Source organism: Mobula birostris, chromosome 4 (genome assembly GCF_030028105.1).
Source record: "Mobula birostris isolate sMobBir1 chromosome 4, sMobBir1.hap1, whole genome shotgun sequence".
In the NCBI taxonomy this organism is placed as follows: domain Eukaryota; kingdom Metazoa; phylum Chordata; class Chondrichthyes; order Myliobatiformes; family Myliobatidae; genus Mobula; species Mobula birostris.
This window is the reverse complement of record NC_092373.1, coordinates 158,645,207-158,666,766: the sequence shown is the minus strand read 5'-3', so window position 1 is coordinate 158,666,766 and position 21,560 is coordinate 158,645,207. Positions and strand designations below refer to the sequence as shown.

General features: G+C 43.3%; 1 protein-coding gene across 1 annotated transcript in view; it reads right to left on the bottom strand.

Moving 5' to 3' along the window:
* The window catches only part of LOC140197081 (uncharacterized), a 71,465-nt gene that overhangs the window by 30,377 nt on the left and 19,528 nt on the right, over positions 1–21,560 (bottom strand). The window contains exon 5 of the mRNA XM_072256998.1: positions 20,752–20,869. Within this exon, the coding sequence (XP_072113099.1) occupies positions 20,752–20,869 (118 nt within the window). The remainder of the gene's footprint in view (positions 1–20,751; positions 20,870–21,560) is intronic.

The following is a 21,560-nucleotide window of genomic DNA, read 5'->3' as shown; positions in this document are numbered from 1 at the left end:
GAATCTCTTCCTGTAAATTTCCCACCACCATTGTAAGGCCCATCAGCCTCTAGTTCCCAGCTTGTCCTTTTAGCCTTACTTAAATAGAGGCATAACACCAGTCTTCCGGTGCCTCACCCAAGGCTAACATATACACAAAAATCACGGCCAGGGACTGAACAGTCTCCTCCTTTGCTTCCCACAGTGTCATAGGATGCACATGGGCAGGCCCAGTAATTTGATCTACCTTTATGCCCTTTAAAAACTGTTAACACTTCATCTTTCATAACGATGATGGAGGTGGTGGAATCAGGTACAATTACAGCCCTTAAGAGACATTTAGACAGGCATATACATCAAAGTTGCTGGTGGACGCAGCAGGCCAGGCAGCATCTCTAGGAAGAGGTACAGTCGACGTTTCGGGCCGAGACCCTTCATCAGGACTAACTGAAGGAAGAGCTAGTAAGAGATTTGAAAGTGGGAGGGGGAGGAGGAGATCCAAAATGATAGGAGAAGACAGGAGGGGGAGGGATGGAGCCAAGAGCTGGACAAGTGATTGGCAGAAGGGATATGAGAGGATCATGGGACAGGAGACCCAGGGACAAGGAAAAGGGGGGGGGGGAAACCACAGGATGGGCAAGGGGTATAGTCAGAGGGACAGAGGGAGAAAAAGGAGAGAGAGAGAAAGAATGTGTGTATATAAATAAATAACGGATGGGGTACAAGGGGGAGGCGGAAGTTGGAGAAGTCAGTGTTCATCATGGTTTCTTCCCCCTTCCTTTCTAGTCCTGAAGAAGTGCCGTGGCCTGAAACATCGACTGTTTATTCTTTTCCATAGATGCAGTCTGACCTAGTGAGCTCCCCCAGCTTTTTGCGTGTGTTGCTTTGGATTTCCTGCATCTGTGAATCTCTAGTGTTTATAATTTATGGCAGAATGCTATTAAATTAGTTTGAGAGTCCAGTCACACAATAGTGCAATCAATGAAGGGGTAGGCAAGAATGATTAAATCAATTGCAAGGAATAAATGGGACAAATAATAAGACCGTAAGAGCAGAATTAGGCCACTTGGTACATTGGGTCTACTCTGCCATTCCATCATAGCTGATATATTAATCCTCTCAAAGCCGGGGAGTAAGTGGAGGGACCAAGCAGTATGCCACCCCCCACCCCCGGACTGAGTTCCCGAAGACAGGACACTGAGCCGGAGGGAGGACCAGTGACCGGAGCATCGTGCCTTCCCAGGGGACCCCAAAGGGACCAGCTTATCCAGGCTCGCCAACCCAGTGGACTCGGCAGAGCACATCATCTGCCTCCCTCGCGGCTCACACCAGGGAACCCAAGACGCCACAGCTATGGAAGGATGGGCAACATGGCAGGCACCACCAGTGCTGCCAGAGCAAGAGGAAGACCAACAGGCCTGAGCAACTAATGCCACAAGGTCCACTCTGAAGCTCTCCAGATACAATGGTACCAGCCACCTGGAGCCTTACCTAGCACAAATCAAACTTGCTGCATGGCACAAAGGGTGGAGACCCACTGAGATGGCAGTGCACCTTGCCCTGGCACTGGAGAGGGATGCCCTACGGGCCCTCTTCGACCTAACGCCAGCCGACAGCTGAGCAGTGTGACCTCAGGGCCCTTGTAGCGGCATTTTGAGCGGAGGCCATCGGAAGGAGCAACGAAGGAAGAACCGGGTAGTAGACGGCATCACGTGGGAGAAATCTCATGGCATTTGCAGCAGATCTCCATCATTGTGCTCAGCATGGCTACCCCCTCCTGCAGCCCAGGAAGAGCTTGGTCTCCACGCTTTTGTAAAGTCGCTGATGCCGAAGCACCTTCAACAGCCTGTTCACCTGACATCTAAACCCCCAAGGTGTTCCAGAGTCGCCCCACACGCCATGAGCCTGGGCTTGTATCACCGAGGTGGAGGAGTAACTGATGTGGAGGATCCCGTGAGACATGTATGACCAGCGCCGCACCAGCCTTGCCTTGTGCCACAGAGCGATCTCTGCTACCGGTGTAGCGAGGCAGGCCATGTGGCCCACAACTGCCCCGCACCAGTGCCATGCCACAGTCCAGCGCAGCCGTTGGGAAATGCCGAGCAGGCAGCACCATGAGGGAAGCGCTGCTCGAGATCTGCAGCAGAATCCCTCCATTGGCATCTCCCAGGATGGGCCATTTGGGTGGACTGCGTGGCGGAGGGCATCAGACGCCATGCGTTGGCAGGAACATGGGGTCAACCATCACTCAGCCCATAACCCTCCATTCCTTTTCTGCCCATATATCTATCCAATTTAACTTTAAATGACAACATCGAACTTGCCTCAACCACTTCTGCTGGAAGATTTAAAACTTCAAGGCACAGGTGTTTGGCCAGGGTGGCTTGTAATCACCAAAATGTGGACCAGCCACCTTCACCTGCAGAGTGATGGACCGGTGGAGTGCTTTAACTGCACCCGAGCTACGCAGCTTGCCATCCTCGTGAGCCAGTACTAGCGCGATTGGGATCGCCACCTTCCCCTGTTATTGTGGGCATACGGGACAGCAGTTCAGGAAAGCACCAGGGAAACGCTGGCTGTGCTCATGTTTGGGTTGATCAGGTGTCTGGCCCTCCTACCAAGCCAGAGATTCCTGGGGAGGCCGGATTGAAGTACCTGTAGCACCTCAGGGGGTGCCTGCAGGCTGTCCACGATGCGGCTCAGCAGAACCAGAGTGCCACCAAAAACGGGCATATGATGCCTGCGGCCAGAGACAGGACTTTACTGGGGGAGACCGAATATGAGTCTACTGCCCCTCCCGGAAGAAGGGGCTATCCCCCAAGCTGGAAAGCCACTGGAAGGGCTGGGAGAGGTACTCGACTGCACCTCCGAGGTGATGCATGAGGTGCAGTTGCCTGAGTGGCAGAGGGCAGTCGTACTGCACCGGGATCAGCTGGCAGCCTCTCAGCCCTTAGCCACGACCAATGCAGCGAGGCTGAAGGACGGAAGTGACACTCCATGCCCTGCCTCTTGCCTCTGCACCCCAGCACCCAGCAGCTGCATCAACCAGCACCGGGTCTCCTGGACTTTGTTGTGGTCTCTGGTGTTGCCGGGGATGGTTGACCCCTCAGGTGGAGGCAGTGTGGCACTCCAGGGGAGCATCATCCACAGCTTGCCCCAGCATTCTTGGCGGCCAGCGCTGCTTATCGTTTTAAAATGCGTTCGTGGGATTATGGTGGGATGTTCCAGTTCATTTATTGTTACATTTTAGTTTGGGTTATACAGTTGTTCGCTCATGTATTTGTGGGTCACCCCGACTGTAACCAAAGTGTGTGATAATCAGCTGCCCCGCCTGTATGTGACTGAGCAGTTCTCTCCATGGGTTATCGCGCCAGGTCTATTTTTGTGCTTATCGTAATAAAAATGGCAGTTAAGTTAAACGAGCTTTTCTCATCTGTCATCATGGACCAAATGCTCGTCACAATAGTTAATGACTTGACCTCCACAGCCGTCTAAGGCAATGAATTCCACAGATTCACCAGCCTCTGTCTGGCCATAGAAATTCCCCTTCATCTCTGTTGAAAATGGACATATGTTTTTAAGGTTGTACCCTCTAGACCAGGGGTCCCCAAACTTTTTTGCACCATGGACCAGTTTAATATTGACAACATTCTTCCTCGTATGAACATATAAAATCATTGCAACACACCAATACTGCTGAATCAGTGGGCGCCCTGGGCTTGTTTTCCTGCAACAAGAGGGTCCTATCGAGGGGTGATGGGAGACAGCGATACTCGAAGGGGGTTCCTTAAGTCCAGTCTATTCCACAATTTAGTTTTCGTTGCATTCATTGCAGAAAACTCCGCTTCGCAGCGATATGATGTTGGAAATGGAAGCAACATTTTCAATGCTTTCGTGGCTATCTCAGGATATTCAGCCTTGACTTTGATCCAGAATGCCGGCAGAGATGTTATGTCAAACATACTTTTCAGCCCACCATCATTTGCAAGCTCGAGGATTTGATCTTTTTCCCGTGCTGACATGGATAATTCACCGGGGACATTCACAGATGGGTCACAGACCCATTCCTTTGCATGTCTTGGGTCATTTGCGTTTTGGGTTACTGATGACCTCGCGTGCGTTCAAGTTCAACAGTGCATGACAGGGAATGAGGAAAGGTGCAGCTGACTCATATCGTTTCATATCGCCAAATCATATCGTTTCCTCGCGGCCCGGTGGTTGGGGACCACTGCTCTAGAACTAGACCCAGCCACTACAGGAAACATCCTTCCACATCCACTCTATCTAGGCCTTTCAATATTTGATAGATTTCAAGGGGATAACCCCCTATTCTAAACTCCAGTGAGTACAGGCCCAGAGCCATCAAACACTACTTATACATTAACCCTTTCGTTCCCAGAGTGATTCTCGTGAATCTCCTCAGGACCCTCTCCAATGCCAGCACATCTTTTCTTAAGTATGGAGCCCAAAACTGCCAACTGCTCACAGTGCTCCACATGCAGTCTGACCAATGCCTTATAAAGCCTCATCACCGCATCCTTGTTCTTATATTCTAGTCCTCTCAAAATGAATGCTGAGAGGGGGGAGGAAGGGAGAGGGGGGTAGTGGGAGGGAGAGGAAGGAAAAGGAGAGCAGGGGGAGGGACCAGATGTTACTTGGACACATTGACTAATGACCGCCTTGATTGGAAGTTAGAAGGCTGGTCCTGGACTTATTTCCTGGCATAATTTAGATATTACTATTTAACTATTTATGGTTTTATTACTTTTTAATTATTTATGGTGCAACTGTAATGAAACCAATTTTCCCCGGGATCAATAAAGTATGACTATGACTATATTTTTCAAAAATTAAGAGTAGCTGGAGTGGTAAAGAAAGCAAATGGCTACTGAAGTAGATTTGATGGTAAAGAAGGTGTACAGCATGATTGCCTTCATTGATTAGGCCATTATAAATCAGAAAGTTATCTTGCAGCTATGCAAAACTTTGGTTAGGCTGCATTTGGAATATTGTGTTCTGGTTGGCCCATTACAGGAAAGATGTGGAGGTATTAGAGAGGGCACTGAGGAGTACATCAGGATGCTGCCTGAATTAGAGACTATTAGCTATAAGGAGAGATTGGACAATCTCTTTGGAGTGTCAAAGGCTGAAGGGAGAGCTAATAGAGATTTATAAAACTATGAAGGGCAAAGATAGGGTAAATAGAGCCCATTTCCCAGTGTAGAAATGTCAAAACCAGTGGGCATAGCTTTAATTTGAGAGGGAGAAAGTTTAAAGGAGATTTGAGAGGCAATTTTGTTTTATACACAGAGTGGAGATGTCTGCAACACACTACCAGAGGTGGTGGTGGAAGCCAACACAACAGTGGCACTTAGACAGGCACAGGATCATGCAGGGGATAGAGGGATATGAAACATGTGCTGTTATAGTCGCCACGGAGATCATGGGCCAAAATCCCTGTTCTTGTGTGATACTGTTATATATTTGATGAACCTAGAGGAAGTTTATATCCATCCCTTAAAGTCTCTGCTTCACATAAGGCAAAACACAGAAACTCAGAATGCATGTGCTACTTAGTTCCTAATACACTAACTGTGATCCAGGGAGACGAAGTCACAGATCTGAGATTAAATACAACAGCAGGAGCAGCACCCCCAGGAATGCTGAAGATAGGTGCTTTTGTGGATCACAACCCTTTGGTTATTCTTAGTTTCAGAACTGGAAGAGTATTAGCAGGAGTTTCAGTGCTGCCTGGTCAACTTGGAAGCAACTGACTTAAAGCTCTTTACTTTCACAGCACTTTCCTCAGTACCACAAAGTGACCTTTTTATCGTATTTAATCAATGCACAAACCCACACAATGAAATTGTTGCTTTACAAACTGTTTTAGGAATAGCCATATACTCTTGAAAAAAGCTGAACAAACTCCCTACAAAAGTCCATCCTGCAGCATTCAGGAATTGGTGATAAATGGTATAGGGTCCATCTCAGAGAAATTAATTTACAAAAATAAAAATTAAGCTTCTTTCAAAAAGGTGCATCTTAAGAATATACAACCATCTTAAGGTATAATACTAACCAACGTGTCTACCTAAGCTAGTCCTATTTGTTTGGATTTTCCCCAAAATCCTCTGAACGTTTTCTATACCTTTATCAGTTGAAATGTCTTTAAAAATTGTAATCGTACCTGCGCCCTCATCTTCCTGTCGAGGTTGGTTATGGTTAGAATTAACTCCCGCCTGAGCAAAGATGTAGACTCATTGCATTTTTCCCACTGCCACCAAAGGTCTAGAGTGGATGCAATCTCACTAGCTCTCCACTCTGCTCTACTACACCTAGACAACTGCAAGACATACTTCAAGCAGCAGTTTATCAATTACAGCTCAGCGTTCAACACTATCATACCCTCAGCATTAATATTCAGCCTTAAAACCTGTGCCTCTGTACCTCTCTCTGAAAATGGATCCTCACCTTCCTCATCAGCAGACCACAGTCACATCTCCTCTTTGCTGACTATCAACACAGATGCACCCAAAGAATACATGCATAGACCACAGCTCTATGCTCTTTACACAGACGACTGTGCTAAGCACAGATCAAATGGCATCTATAAATTCACTGATGACACTACTCTTGGTGGAATCTCGGATGATGAAGTGAGATAGATCATTTGGTTAAGTGGTATTGTAATAACAACTTGTACTCAGAAACAAGGAGCTGATTGTAGACTTCAGGAAGTGGAAGATGGGAGAACAAACACCAGTCCTCGTTGGAAGCTGAGCAGTGGAAGGATTGAGCAGCATCAAGTTTTTGGGTGTCAACAGGGTTCAACACATTGATGACATCACAAAGGAAACAACCCTAAATGTTCTACTTCGTTAGGAGTTTGAGGAGATTTGGTATGTCACCAAAGACTAGCAAATTTTCTACAGATATACTGTAGAGAACATTCTGACTGGTTCCAATGCACAGGAACACAAGAAGCTACAGACCTAGCCAACCCCATCACAGACACAACCCTCCCCACCATAGAGGACATCTTCAAGGAGAATTGCCTCCAGAAGACGGCACCCATCATTAAGAGCCCTCATTATCCAGGACATGTCATCTTCTCTTTTACTACCATTAAGGAGGAGGTACAGGAATCAGAAGAACCACATCCAATTTAGGAACAGCTTCTTCCCCTCCACCATCAGATCTCTGATCAGTCCAAGAAGATCACCTCATTTATTCCTTTCCTTTGCTTTATTTATTTATATGTATTTGCACTGTACTGCTGATGCAAAATAATACATTTCATGTCATATGTCAGTGCTAATAAATCTGATTCTGATTCCTCTGGCAACTCACTCCATATACCCACCGGCCTCCGTGTAAAAAGGTTGCCCTTCAGGTATTACCTAAAAATCAAACCCAGAAAGAGAAACTATTAACTCAGAAGGACACTGCACTCTTCTATTTGTGCAACCCTCTTAAGGGGTTGGCAATATGTTTTTAAAAATCAAAAAAAAGCAGAAAACATTAGAAATGTTCAGTTGTCAGGCAACATTTGAGGAAAGGGGAAGAGAGATAATGCCTCAGGTCAATGACCCTTCACCAAGACAGTATGATTTAATTGTGGTAAGGTCAGACACACTGCCCGAGATAGCAAATGACACAGGTTTCATCATCTGAGTTCTGCCATGGATCAGAGATTAGAAAGTAGGAAATCTCAGAGGCTGCAAGAGACGTAGGCAATTGCGGGTGTGTTTGAATGTGTGCTTGGTTAATTGCTTCCACATTCTCATGTTCTAAAGCCTTAAAAGTGTCCTTGAAATGTTCATGATGTTGCTTCAAAGTTATCATGTTTGCTTGACCCTTGAGAGTCAACTGCTTGAATGCATTGTGTTTTAAAATAATGTATGCAGTTTGGCAATGAAGAGAGAGGGGGAGAGAAAGACAGAAATAGTGAGGGAGATTGAGGATGAAGATGTGAGAAGACTGACAAGGTATTTTCTAGTTTGTGTGGGAAAACAATTTGTATTAATCCCATGTTCCCTCTGAACCAATTAGGAACCAGAACATAGGATGAGAGAACATTTAGTGTGTTAGTAACATTAGTAATGTTGCAAGATTTCATTTAAATCTTAAGTTAAGATATAAATAATATTTAAATAAAGGCAGAGCTTAGGAGGATGATGGCACCTAACAGCGACTCCTTTGCTTGCGTCTTCAGAAACAGCTCTATTTCTATCTTTAATATCTCTTTTTTTCCTTTTCAGAGTTCTTTTGAAGACCCTGACCTGGAGTTACACGCTGCCTTCTGTTATTTGTGGAAATGGAACCCACTTTCAGGGTCTCATGATTGGCTGCTTTTCAATATGCCAAGGACGCGGCCTGGAAGACTAGTGCACCTTCAGGGTGCTGGATTTTCACGGCTCCAGAGGCGGGCAGACTCGAGGTCAGTGCCGCCGCCTGGTGCATTGTGGGAGACGGAAGATGAAAAACAGTGAGCTGGCTTCTGGCTATGTGCCCAGAGACCCGAGTGCTTTGGGCACAGAGCTCAGGAAAAGTGATGCAAAAGACTTCTAACACCATAAATCGGCGAGCTGTTTTGTTAAGACTCCCCTCTCGCCATGAAGCAGGGACACCTCTTTTTTCCTTTTTAGGCAGAGAGACAGCCTGTTGAATTACCGGGTGAACAAGTAGTCATTGGGGTACTGCAAGTCTTTGTCTTTATTAATGCTTTTCTGCATGCTTGAGTGCGTGGTGGGGTGGGGAAGGTGCCGATGCTTTTTTGCTGGTGGGGGAGTTGGGGGGGGTCGTTGCTTTGCTGCTATTTATGCATGGGAGGGGGAGGCTGGGGGGGGGGCTTTGGCATTCTAACATTTAACTGTCATTCATTCTTTGGGGCACTCCTCTGTTTTCATGGATGTTTGCAAAGAAAAAGATTTTCAGGATGTACGTACATTGTATACATTTCTCTGACATTAAATGTACCTATTGAAAGCTATTGAAGTCTGCAAACATCAGATGCAAAATTAGGACTTTCAGCTTTACCTATTGGAGAATTGGACTGAACACGTTCAAGGTCATTCATTATTTTCTGGAACAAGATGTACTATTCATATTCATGTGTCTACTTAAAAGCCTAGTGAACACCATCAAAATATACTTGCAGATTTCTGTTTTTAATTAATCAAAAATCACATCACTAATTTAAAATATTTTAAATGGTATGGAAGTATTGACCAGTAAAGTTGTTCTGGAGCTCCGGAATAAAATGAAATAATTTAAATCACAGCCAGAGAAGTTTGTCTACCTCATCGGTAGCTTCCCTAAAATGTTTTTGATTAGGATTAAACTACTTGGATGTAATTCATTAACAAACTGCAAGCTTGGTTTCAAGAATAAAGATCAGGACCGGTGTAGTCAAGAACAGTTAATTAGTTACTCATTTGGAGAGGTTTCTGTCGTTTTCTCTTTCAAGGGAATTGGATTTGATATTCTGACCACTGCTGAAATACTTAGGTCTCCAGACTCTATATTTCTTTTGAAGATTACTTGATAGCAAACATTTAGCCTGTGTTGTGTGAGGTCAGGACACTGTGTGATGAGTGTACATATGGTATTAGCTGTAAGTGAAACAACATGCTGCAGGAATTCAAGATGAATTTACATGGAAGAGCAATTCTCAGCCATGCCCAGTTGCTTGACAACAGCACATCATGAAATGGTTGTAGCTTGGCAAAACTATTTAAACCATCAGCGCACAGGCACAAACCCGACCGGGGAATTGATTCTGAAACAATTGAGTTAGTTAAAACATTCAAATATTAAAAATAAATTGAGAGTAAAGAGCTTTAGAAGCTGTGGATTGGGAAAATTGCAATGATCACCTATAGGGCCTAGATGTTTGCAAAGGGGCCTCGAAAAGTATTCCCCATTTCCTCCTTACCTAGTTTTATTTATCATCTTCTTGCTGGTACCTCCCCTCCCCACCCTGTTTTTCTGACTTCTTCCCGCTTCCCTTCCAGTCATCATGAAGGATACCAGTCCTAAAGTCAACTATTTATTCATTTCTATTGATGCTACCTGACCTGCTGAGTTCCTCCAGTATTTTGTGTGTGTTGCTTAAGATTTCCATCGTGTACAGAACCTTGTGTTACTGAAAAATCTTTGTTTACTTTACTAATAAGGCATTATGATTTTATTTAGCTACATTTTATTTATAGTAATTTAAGGAATGAAGGAAGTCATGTGACCCAGAAATAGCTATTCACATAATCTTCTTCTTGGAAGTCTGTTGGGAGTGACGCCTCTGACGAAAGCGAAGCCCGAACTGGGAAGCGCAGATGCACCCACAGGTCGGGCAGATTACGGCCATTGAAGGGTCGAATTGTCTCTTCTTGTGGTCCTGGCACTTTTGATCAAGGTCCTTCAGCCACTGCTCTTTGAACGTGCTGCTGCCTTTGTAGACCGCCAGGCGCTAGGCATTGCGGATTTGGCCAAGGTCTACCAACCAGTCATAGGGATATTGCATGCCTTCAAGGACACTTTCACGCAGTCTTTGTAGCACTTTGTGTGTCCTCCCTACTTTCTGGTGCCATGTGCCAGCTCAGAAAGGAATACCATCTTTGGAAGGTGGTTATCTTCTATCCGGACCACATGTCCAAACCATCAAAGTTGAACCTTCATGATCAGTGTCTCTGTTCCAGAGCTCCTGGCCCTTCGTAGCACTTCTGTGGTGGGAACTCTGTCTTGCCAAGAGATGCCCACGATCTTGTGAAGGCATCATAGGTGGAACTGGTCAAGTATCTTGATGTGCCTTTAGTATGGGGTCCATGTTTCACAGCCATACAGCAGAGAAGTCAGGACAGCTGCTCTGTAGACTGCCATGTTGGTCTTCAGCCAGATGCCATGTTCTTCCCACACACATGTCCATGGCCTGCCAAAGGATGCCCAGCTTTTGCAAATCTGTTTGAGACCTCTCAATCTAGACTGCAGGAGGTGGTGAGACAGCTTCCCAGGTAGGTGAAGGTGTCAACATTCAAAAATAGAACACAACAGAACATTAACTCCCAAACACCCTTCCCTCACACAACAAAACAGTGAAGAAAAGGGTGATAAAAAACACAGAATATTAAAAACACTAGTCTGAAAATGTCCACAGACCATAAACGCAGCACCACTGTACCATCCCGGTACCACTGACGTTCATCGAAGGAGAGGGACATCACATGAGGCAGAGAGGCCTAGCTGGCTGCCACAGCAAGCCATACAGTGATAGGCTGCTCACAGAATATCACTCTGGCAGTGATCAAAAGGCAGGCAGTTGGTGCTGAAAATCTTGCTCACCTTCCACATTCACCTCGATGTCTCAATCTTCCTCAACCCTCTAATTCGCAATTAATGGACGTTTTAAACAGCAAATTGGAGTCGAACATCGGCTTGCGCCCCGTCTCGACATTTCTTTGCATCGAGACCATCCGAGTATGTGCACACTTCCTGGAACCTTCTTGGAAACGGCAAAGCGCTGGATCACTCAAACAATCTCCAAATTGTAAAGCGCAGGCTCTAACAGTCTCACAAACATATTTAAGGTGAAAAACAGATGCAAACGAAGTAAAAAGAGATATTTTTGTGAGCTATCTGGAAGATGTTGACTGAGGGAGTGTTGTAAGCTGGTGCCAATCTTGACCAGAATCAAGTAATGAATAAAACATAAAATATAGATTTGAAATGCTCAGGGGTAAGATAGTTCAGGAAATTGGTAATTATTTTGCAAAATCAATTAGATGAAATATGGGATCTGTGTGCTTGAATGTGTGCTTGAGTGTGAGAATGAGAATGAGAGTGACATTGAGAGAGAAACTAGGAGGAAAAGCAGATGGAAAACATAAAGCGATGTAGCCACTTAGAGAATGAGCCTCTGAAATTCCAAAGAACAGATTGTAATATCCATCTTTATTATTCATTGTTCCTCTCGACTTGATGAATCTGTTTCTTTTTCTACTGATGCTGCCTAATTTGCTCAATGTTTCCGGCTTTCTCTGTTTTAATTGGCAGAACGAGAATTTATTCATAGTTGTTCGATCTTGGAGACTGGAATTTTAGACAAAATGTTTTAGACAAAACAATTAATAAATAAATACATGTAATCAGGAGTTACAGTAATAATGAAATCTATGCTGTTCATATTTGAAATAATACACGGGTCATGAATACCCATTTTATCTGTGGTGCTTTATGTACTTCGGATGTCCTTTAACTCATGCAATATTCTGACACAGTCTGATGGATTTGGTACCACTGGGAGTTGCTACAGAATTGAAAGGAAGTACATTGTCAATATAGCATTCAGGATGATCTCCTAGCAATTGCACATTAAAACTATCCAGGCAGGGTTCAAAACTTAAAATCATATTTGTGTTTTTACACCAGAGGTAAAACCAACCCTGCTAAATTAACTACTTCATTGCTTTTCAATCTCTTGGCAAAGAAATTTTGCCCATCTTTATATCTGTGATTTGCACACTCCACTGTTAGATTAAAGTTAAGACTGAAGTGATGAGATAATGCACAAAGTGGGGGCTCCATGGGCCATTGGGGACATTCCTTTAGGCACTTGGAGGAAAATTTAAATGAAGTAATTATCTTGGGCTACTGCTGTTAACATTATTATCCATTTTGGTATAATTTTACTAAGTTGTCTTGTTATCTATTTAGAAAGGAAATGTGCAGTGCTGGGAGAACTTTGTAAATAATTTACAATATAGGGCATGTGTCAAAAATGCAATTTTATTACGTTAATCTATAACCATGTGAATGCAATTGAAAGTATATGCCAAGCTATTTTGGATAGATTATGAAGAGCATTATTGCTGCTTATTATGGGAGTTTAGGTATTTTATTCTAATAATGGGCATACATCTAAAGTTTCTTCACCCCTCCCACTGAACAACAGAGATAAACAAGTTAAGGGTTACAAAGACTGTAGACTTTCTGGCTCATGGTTTTATTTTAATTTAAACTAACACAAGTGTCTTATTCAAGGCTACACACACTATGTGAGACCTTTATACCATTTCAAAATATGAACAACATAGATTTTATTATTACTGTAACTCTTGATTACATGTATTTATTTGTTAATTGTTTTGTCTAAAACTCCAGTCTCCAAGATTGAACAACTATAAATAAGCTCTTTTCCTGCTAATTAAGACTGAAAATGCTGGAGACATTCAGCAGATCTGGCAGCAGCAGTAGACAGAGAAACAGTTCCAGTTCTGGGACCCCTTTTCAGTACTGGAAATGCAAGGAAGAAAAGTGACAGTAAAGATAGGGGAGAGCTGTGTAGAACAAGATAATACCTCTGATTGGTGGAGGCAAATGGATTAATGGAGGCAGTTATAGCAGTAGTTAAAAACACAGTATTCTTTCCTGCCTGTGTTATATAGCAAAGTTGTGGTTCATGCCCAGCAGGAAAGACTCTACGAATAAAAGAACTGAGCAAAAATTATACCAAGCAGAAAGGAAAGAATGAGTCATGGAGAATTTGACATCGAGTCCTGCAGGTTTCAACATGCCCCGATGAAAGACGAGGTGTTGTTCCTCAAGCATGCATTGAGTCTCATTGTAACAGTGCAGGCGGTCACAGATGGGGTGGGATGGTGAATTAAAATGCTTGGCAACTGCGTTATTATGTGTGCATAATAAAGAACTTCAGTCGCCAGTGGGCAATGTGAGGTGCTCACCCCGAACTGGAAGCCACAAGAGTGACCTGGTTGCGTGTGCACAGGGTTGAGCCGCAGTTCAGTTATAAAATGTTCTATAACGCCAAGTTTGTCTTTATTTAGAACATAACATGGTGTCAGAAGATGGCATGAGGTCTAAACAGAGAGAGTAAGTAAATACCGTGCACGACTGAGAAAGAAACTGTGTGAGAAGGAAAGGTGTGAGCAGCAAGTGATGGAGAGAAGCTGGCCAGTGAGGCAAGATAGAGCACGTTGTTCCAGAAGTTCAGAAGTCACCGGTTTCACTAAGGGAGATTCAGGTGAGAGGCTCAGAGCTTCCATCATGGATAAGTTAAGTCCTCCCGCACCTGTGCAGTTTATGGCAATCTAACTGATAATTGGAAATGCTTCAAACAGTGATTCAGTATATATTAAGCTGCTAGTGGAGCAGGAGGGATTGATGAAAAATTGAAAGCATCTATTCTTATGCATGTAATAGGCAAAGGTGCTTTGGACATCTAAAACAGCTTTCAAATTGATGAGACAGTTTTTACATTGGACATTCTGATGACAAAATTTGAGTATTTTTTTCTAAGTAAAATCGTCACATTTGAGAGATATGTTTTTTCCCAGTGGTTAGCTTCAATCAATACTTAGCTGACCTTCACACACCGCGTAAGTCCTGTGAATTTGGAGATTTGAGAAGCCGACTAGTTAGAGACAGCATAGTTTGTAGAATTCCAGATAATGGACTCAAAGAAAGACTGTTGCATGTGTAAGATTTGACACAGGAAAATGCTGTGAATATGTGTAGGGCAGCAGAGACCACACGAGCACAAGCTGAGGAGCTGCACAGGGCAGACACAACAGTGCATGCTGTGAAAACAGGAGCAGTGCATAAGGCATTTCTCAAAGTTACAGCAAAGTCAAAAGGAAGGCTCAGACAGTAAATGCAGAAGTAGTCACATTCCAAAGATGTGACTAGCTTATGGAAAGTCCTGCAATAATTGTGGGAAGAAGAACCATTTTGCAAAGTGCTGCAAAACTGGGGCTACTAAGAGAAAGGTGCTCACGGCTGATGAGAAAATGGGGGAATTCTTTATGGATTCCTCACACACTGCTGACGCTGGTAAAACAGAATGGGTCATTTCAGTGGCTGTAAATGAGACAGTAATACCATTCAAGCTTGACACCAGAGCCTGGGTGAATCTGTTATCCATGAATGATTACAAGACCCTTACAGTAAAGAGCAAGATTTACGTAGTGAAGTTAAAAGTGACAGGCTACACTGGAGAGGACATTCCAGTAAAAGGGGGCTGTATAGTGACCTTCAAACTCAAGGGACAGCATCTAAATTCACAGCTGCTGATTGTAGAAAAGAGAGTACACCCAATATTAGGTCTGAGTGCATGTGAAAAGCTCAACCTAGTGAAAGGTGCTTTCATAGTGGCTTCACAGACCAAAGATGATCATACAACACTCCTGGAAGAGTATGCAGGTGCCTTTGAGGGGCTTGGATGCTTAGCTAATGTACACAAAAATTCATACAGATGAACAGGAGACAGTGACTCCTGTTGTCCAAGCATGCAGGAAAGTTCCATTTCTACTTAGAGACGAACTTAAATAAGAACTAGCATGGAACAGATAAATGTCATACAGAAAATTGAAGAATCAACAGATTGGGTGAGCTCACTGGTTATTGCGCAAAGGAAAAATGGAGCATTGCGGACATGTCTTAAAACAAGATATCTTAACAAAGCCATGGAAACCATAGAACTCTACAGCACAGGAAACAGGCCATTTGGCCCTTCTAGTCTGTGCTGAAACTTTATTCCGCCAGTCCCATTGACCTGCACCCAATCCATAACCCTCCAGACCGCTCCCATCCATGTATCTATCCAACTTATTCTTAAAACTTAAGAGTGAGTCCACATTTACCACGTCAGATGGCAGCTCGTTCCACACTCCCACCACTCTCTGAGTGAAGAGGTTCCCTCTAATGCTCTCCCTAAACCTTTCCGCTTTCACTCAAAAGCCATGTCCTCTTGTATTCATCTCTCCTAATCTAAGTGGAAAGAGCCTACTCACATTTACTCTGTCTATACCCCTCATAATTTTGTAAACCTCTATCAAATCTCCCCTCATTCTTCTACGCTCCAACGAATAAAGTCCTAACCTGTTCAATCTTTCCCTGTAACTCAACTCCTGAAGACCCGGCAACATCCTAGTAAATCTTCTCTGCACTCTTTCAATCTTACTGATATCCTTCCTATAGTTAGGTGACCAGAACTGCACACAATACTTCAAATTTGGCCTCATCAATGTCTTATACAACCTCACCATAACACCCCAACTCTTATATTCAATACTTTGATTTATGAATGCCAGGATGCCAAAAGCCTTCTTTACAACCCTGTCTACCTGTGACGCCACTTTCAGGGAATTATGTATCTGAACTCCCAGATCCCTTTGTTCCTCCGCACTCCTCAGTGCCCTACCATTTACTGTGTATGTCCTACCTTCAAGCCATCAAGAGAGAGCATTTGAAATTGCTAAAATGGGAGAAAATCATGTCCCGGTTTGCAGGTGCCAATTGGCTTAGCAAGCTTGATGCATCATCTGAGTTTTGGCAGATGAAGCGTGATGAGGCAATTTCAAGACCGTACTTTTAACACACCACAGGGAAGAGATCGTTTTCTTCAGCTTCCGCATGGGATTCTGTCCATACCAGAAGCCTACCATAAAATTATCCACATAATCTTTGTGGGCAGATATACAGGCTTGTGTGGACATGATTGACACCTCCAGTCCAGTATCTCCCCATAGAACAGAGAAGATTAGGGCAGCAGTAGGGACAGATGAAACAACAAAAGTACTCAAAGAGTCAATACAGAAAGGATGGCCAGCAACTAAGAAGATACATGATAGGCATCTTATTGAGGAAAAAAGTAAACACAGAGCTCATGAGGTCATGTACTGGCCAAGAATAAACCAATCAGCCAGCTTCACTGAAATATGCCTTACCTGCAGACCAAAGCCACAAGCAGAACCGCTTACACTACACCCTGTCCTAGAGAGACTGTATTTCAAAGTTGGAGTGGATTTGAGTCATCATATTGTTGTAATAGACGACTTTTCCAATTACCAGAGGCTGTATCACTGCAATTAACATCCAGCAAAGCAGTTGTTGCTTTCCTGAAAACTGCAAGGCATGGAGTTCAATGTGAAGTAGTGTCCACAATTTTCGAGCTGTGAATTTGAGTCTTTTGCCAATGTCTGGGGGTTTTAACACACAACTACAAGTTCATATCACGCAAAATGTAAAGGGCTAGCAGAAAGTTCAGTCAAGGTGGTGAAAGGCCTCCTGAAGAAAGTGCAAGATGGTCAAAGGTGCTCCACTGCAGAATGGCTTTTCACCAGCCCAAATGCTGATGGATCAACACATATGCACTAACCTTCCAATGCATGAAAAAGGAGTACACAAGGTCAAATTGTCTAAAGTATAAGGGAAAGAAAAACAGAAAGAGTATCATGACAAGAATGCAAAAAGCCTACCAGTCCTGATGCCTGGAAATCTGAGATCATGATTCTGGCATACAAGAATATGTGCAAGAGGAAGTAGTTCCACATTCCTACAAGATCAAGACAGAGCAAGGGACACTTCTGAGAAGGGACCGTGTGAATCTATGACCAGAAGCTCCAACCCACAGCTGTGATGCGTCACCCCATTAGTACACCAAAGGTCCAGCTTATGTAAAAAAAATGAACATATCGATCAGAGTTCCCAGAAAGACACAAACATTGGCGGTGCAATTGCAAGTAACACACCAGTGGAAACATATAGCAGACTAAAAAGAGCCATTAAATCACCTCAGAGACTGGCTGAAAGTTGTTGAGTGGATAAGGGACTGCAGTTACTCATTACAATTGAAGCTGAAATGTTGAAGAGTTGAAAATTCACAAAAAAATGAGAAAAGAGTCCAGCTACAGAATGTAGATATTCTTGTTGGAAAGGATGATTGTTCCCTGCAGGCTTACAGTAGGAACACATGGTATTGTGTTTGTTTTTCACTCAAGTACAAGATGTGTTAATATTTATTTAATTCCTTACACACCTCAATTTTGGCACATGGGGTGGCACCTTTGATTTTTTTTTTAGCATTTGTCTGTTTTACAAGGCCAGGTTGCTAGTTCAGTCCTCAACCCAAGATGAGTGGAACTTGGGCAAGGAGCCAGCTGGATTTGAACCCAGGACCTCTTGCCCTGAAGTCTGGTGCAAATGCCACTACACCATTGGCACAGACATGTGTTATTACCTGTGCATAATAAAGAACTTCAATTGCCAGTGGGCAATGCATGGGGTTCACCTGGATGCCAAAGCCACAAGGGTGAGCTGGTTGAGTGTGCACAGGGTTGAGCTGCAGTTCGGCATAAAATGTTCCACTGGAAACCCCTGCCAAGTTTGTCTTTATTAAGAACAAACATACCAGCAACCAGACGTCTATTGTCACACACATGGATTTAATGCAGGTGTTCCACAAAATGGTCCACAAATCTATATTTAGTTGTCCAATGCAGAAGAGGCCACACTATGAACACCAAATTTAGTACCCTAGAATTGCAGCTTAGAAAACTGTTTTGTCTCCTGAATAGTGGGAAAGGAAGAGGCATTGTGTTTCCTGTGCTTGCGTTGGTGCCAACACAGTCCTTCCAGGTGAAGTACTGATTCACTTGCATATTTTCCAACCTGCATAGTCTAACTCAATACTCACTTTTCTTTTCTCCTTTTTACAATTCCGACGACTGGTCCATGACAGAAAATTTTGATTTATATTAGATTTATATTTGTTTATCACATGTACATTGAAACATAGAGTGAAATGCGTCACTTGCATTAACAATTAGCATACTCAAGGATGTGCCGGGGGCAGCCTGCAAGTATTGCCACAAATTCTGGCACGGTCACAACATGTTCACAATGTTCAGCAGAACAATACAAGCAGCAACAACAAAACGAGACAAGACAACAAGAGCAAAACAAGCCCCTTTCCTACCCACCCATTCACATACACAGACAGGCCCCCAAACCCCGAACAGGCCTTCTGTTCTTGGATCTGGACTCTAAGGTATCTGACCTCCAACCTCCAGTCCCTGCTCAGTTTCGCAGATATCCGGCTCTGATGCCTGGTCAAGTCAACTGGTCTTCAACCTTCTACCACTGGCTTGCTGAGCTCTGAACTTCATCTTTGGCTTTGTTCTTTGGACTTTGCTTACCTCACATGTTTGCATAGGTGCCAAAACAGTCCTTCCCACAATATCAAACCTAAGACTTGCAAATCATGGGTTTGACATTAGTCCACGACCCCAATGGAAAACCCGTTGAAAAAACTAGGGTTACATAGTGTTTTTCATCGCTTTCCCTGTTTTCCTCTCTGTGTGATCTGTCCAAAGGCTATGATTACCAGATCTACCATTGCCCCTATATCAACATTTCAAACCGCAATATATGCTATGTCGAATAGTTAATGACATAGCATTCCTCCAAACCATAGGAAGAATTCTTCCCAGGAAAATTGCCACTGACCATGCATATCTATGCTGACAAATTTCCCTGCTTCAAGTGTCTTCACAGTCTTCAAGAGACATTTAGGACCCCTGACAGATTCTTATAACTCCAGGTACAGTGAACACGGTTCATAAAGTCATCCACAAAGTCTATTCAATTCAGTCACTACAGAAACAATTAATAAACAATAAAACTGCCAGAGCCTTTGTGATACAATCAGCATGCCTGGGCTTGCTATGCTTACATAAATCCTGTTTGATGAAGACCATAAGACAGAGGCCCTGTTCTCCAACAAGATGGAACTAATTTTTCTCATTGGCATTAAGTTAAACACAGGCTTTTGCCCAGCAGACAATACCCTGTCTTGAGGAAGCCATTGGTTGCCAAATTTTTCTGAAGTATGGGTTTAAAATAGTGCTAATCCAATGAAAAAGGAAAGGCATCACCTGAAGTAATCATTGCTGGCTGAAGCTAATTAATTTTAGCTATAGTTGAAATACAAAGTAATTGCGGTATGCAGCATAGGGATTATATATCATACCACAACTGGATCTGAATCTGTGCCCATTCAATAAAGCTTGTGTCCAGTACAATTTAGATTAATAATTCATGTCAGAATGCAAACACTATTCATATCTCGTATTAAGAGTGACTCCAGTCAATATGGCACTGAGTTGTGATCTCCTTCAAGGTTGTTGCTCAGATTTAGTTTTTTTTTAGGGTTTCTAGCAATAGTCTGGGGGGGCAGAGAGGAAAGTTAGGGGTCAAGTTAGGGTCTAGGGACAGGGATGTGGAAGAATTAGAGGTTAAGCCAGAGTCTAGGCACACCATGCTCTTCTCTTAAAGCTAGCAATGTGTTCGTCCATGGATGGATGTTAGAATGGCAAGCAGGGAGAAGGTTAGAACAGGGCACTGAAGTGAATGATCGGTATGATCATATTGAATGGATGGATTACACTCAAGTGACCTACTTCTGTTCCTGCTTTCTAATTTTAATGTTTTTATGGATCATTGAATTAATCTGTAGTGTTAATAGGTCTAGCGCTCCCAACCCAGTACGGCTCATCTTTTAGCGTCTGTTATGCCTCTGTTAGAAGATTGTGAGTTCAAGTCCTGCTACAGAATTCTGAGTGCAAAAACATCAGCTGATAACTAGTGCAAGGTTGAGGAAGGCCTGCATTGTCAGAAGGCCGGCAGGGTCTTGGTTTAACATCGCAACTTAACAATACAAAATTTTTCCTCTGAGGGGAAAAGTGGTCCTTCTCAGTGCCCTGGTCAATCCGTCAGCCTTCAGCAAATAACCTGGTCGCTATCACCTTGTGCAAACTGATTATCATTTTCCTTGTGGATATATTCAAACAGCTTTTGCTTGCAGTACAATGCTCAGGTTTGTGAGAACGGGATATAGAAATGTCACCTTTCATCTTGGAAATCTTAAAATGATGTACAATGAATCAACAATTTATTTAGTGTGTAAAAGCACATAACCACCTCGCTGTTCTCCTCCCTCAGATAACAGGAGACTGTAGGCTTGGGATCTCTTCTCTTCGAGGTCAGTTGTCCTAATTTTTGATTAAAATGCTCAATTTCCTCTTCCAAGCACCAGATCCTGTTGATAACAAATAATGGCAGCCTTACTCAATAACTCAATAACTCATTTCTCAGTTCCTATCACAGAATTAAAGTTGGATACCAAGATGTTTAACTTCATACTGTGTACTCCAGAAGGAGCTCTACCTTCTGAAGGGCCCACCAGAAATTTAGATGACCATGTGCAGGTTGATAGGTTCTTGATTATTAGGGGCATCAAAGTTATGGGGAGAAGGCAGGAGAATGGACTTGAGAGGGAAAACATATCAGCCATGATTGAATGGCGCAGCAGACTTGATGGGCTAAGTGGCCTAATTCTGCTCCTCTGTCTTATTTGATTAATTACCTGACTCAGAGTGGAGGGCAAATTTTGCTCCACGTTTTTTCTGATACACACCTTCAGAAGGATAGACTCTTTTACTGGAGTATGGGAGCTGGTGGGGGGGGGGGTGGGTGTTGCAAATATGAATTGCTCCATTTTGGTACACTTCATGATATAATTTAGATCCTACAAAATGTTTCAAAAACAAAATTGCATGGCAATATAGGTAGAAACTAAAGTCATGCAAAGCTCGATGATAACATTAGGGCCGTTTTAGTCATATAGATATTGGATAACTTAATGAGGTCAATATGACTTATAGCAAGATCTTACACTATAGGCTGATTAGAAAATAAAAGCAAAAGGAATCTAAGGGAATGAAAAATTA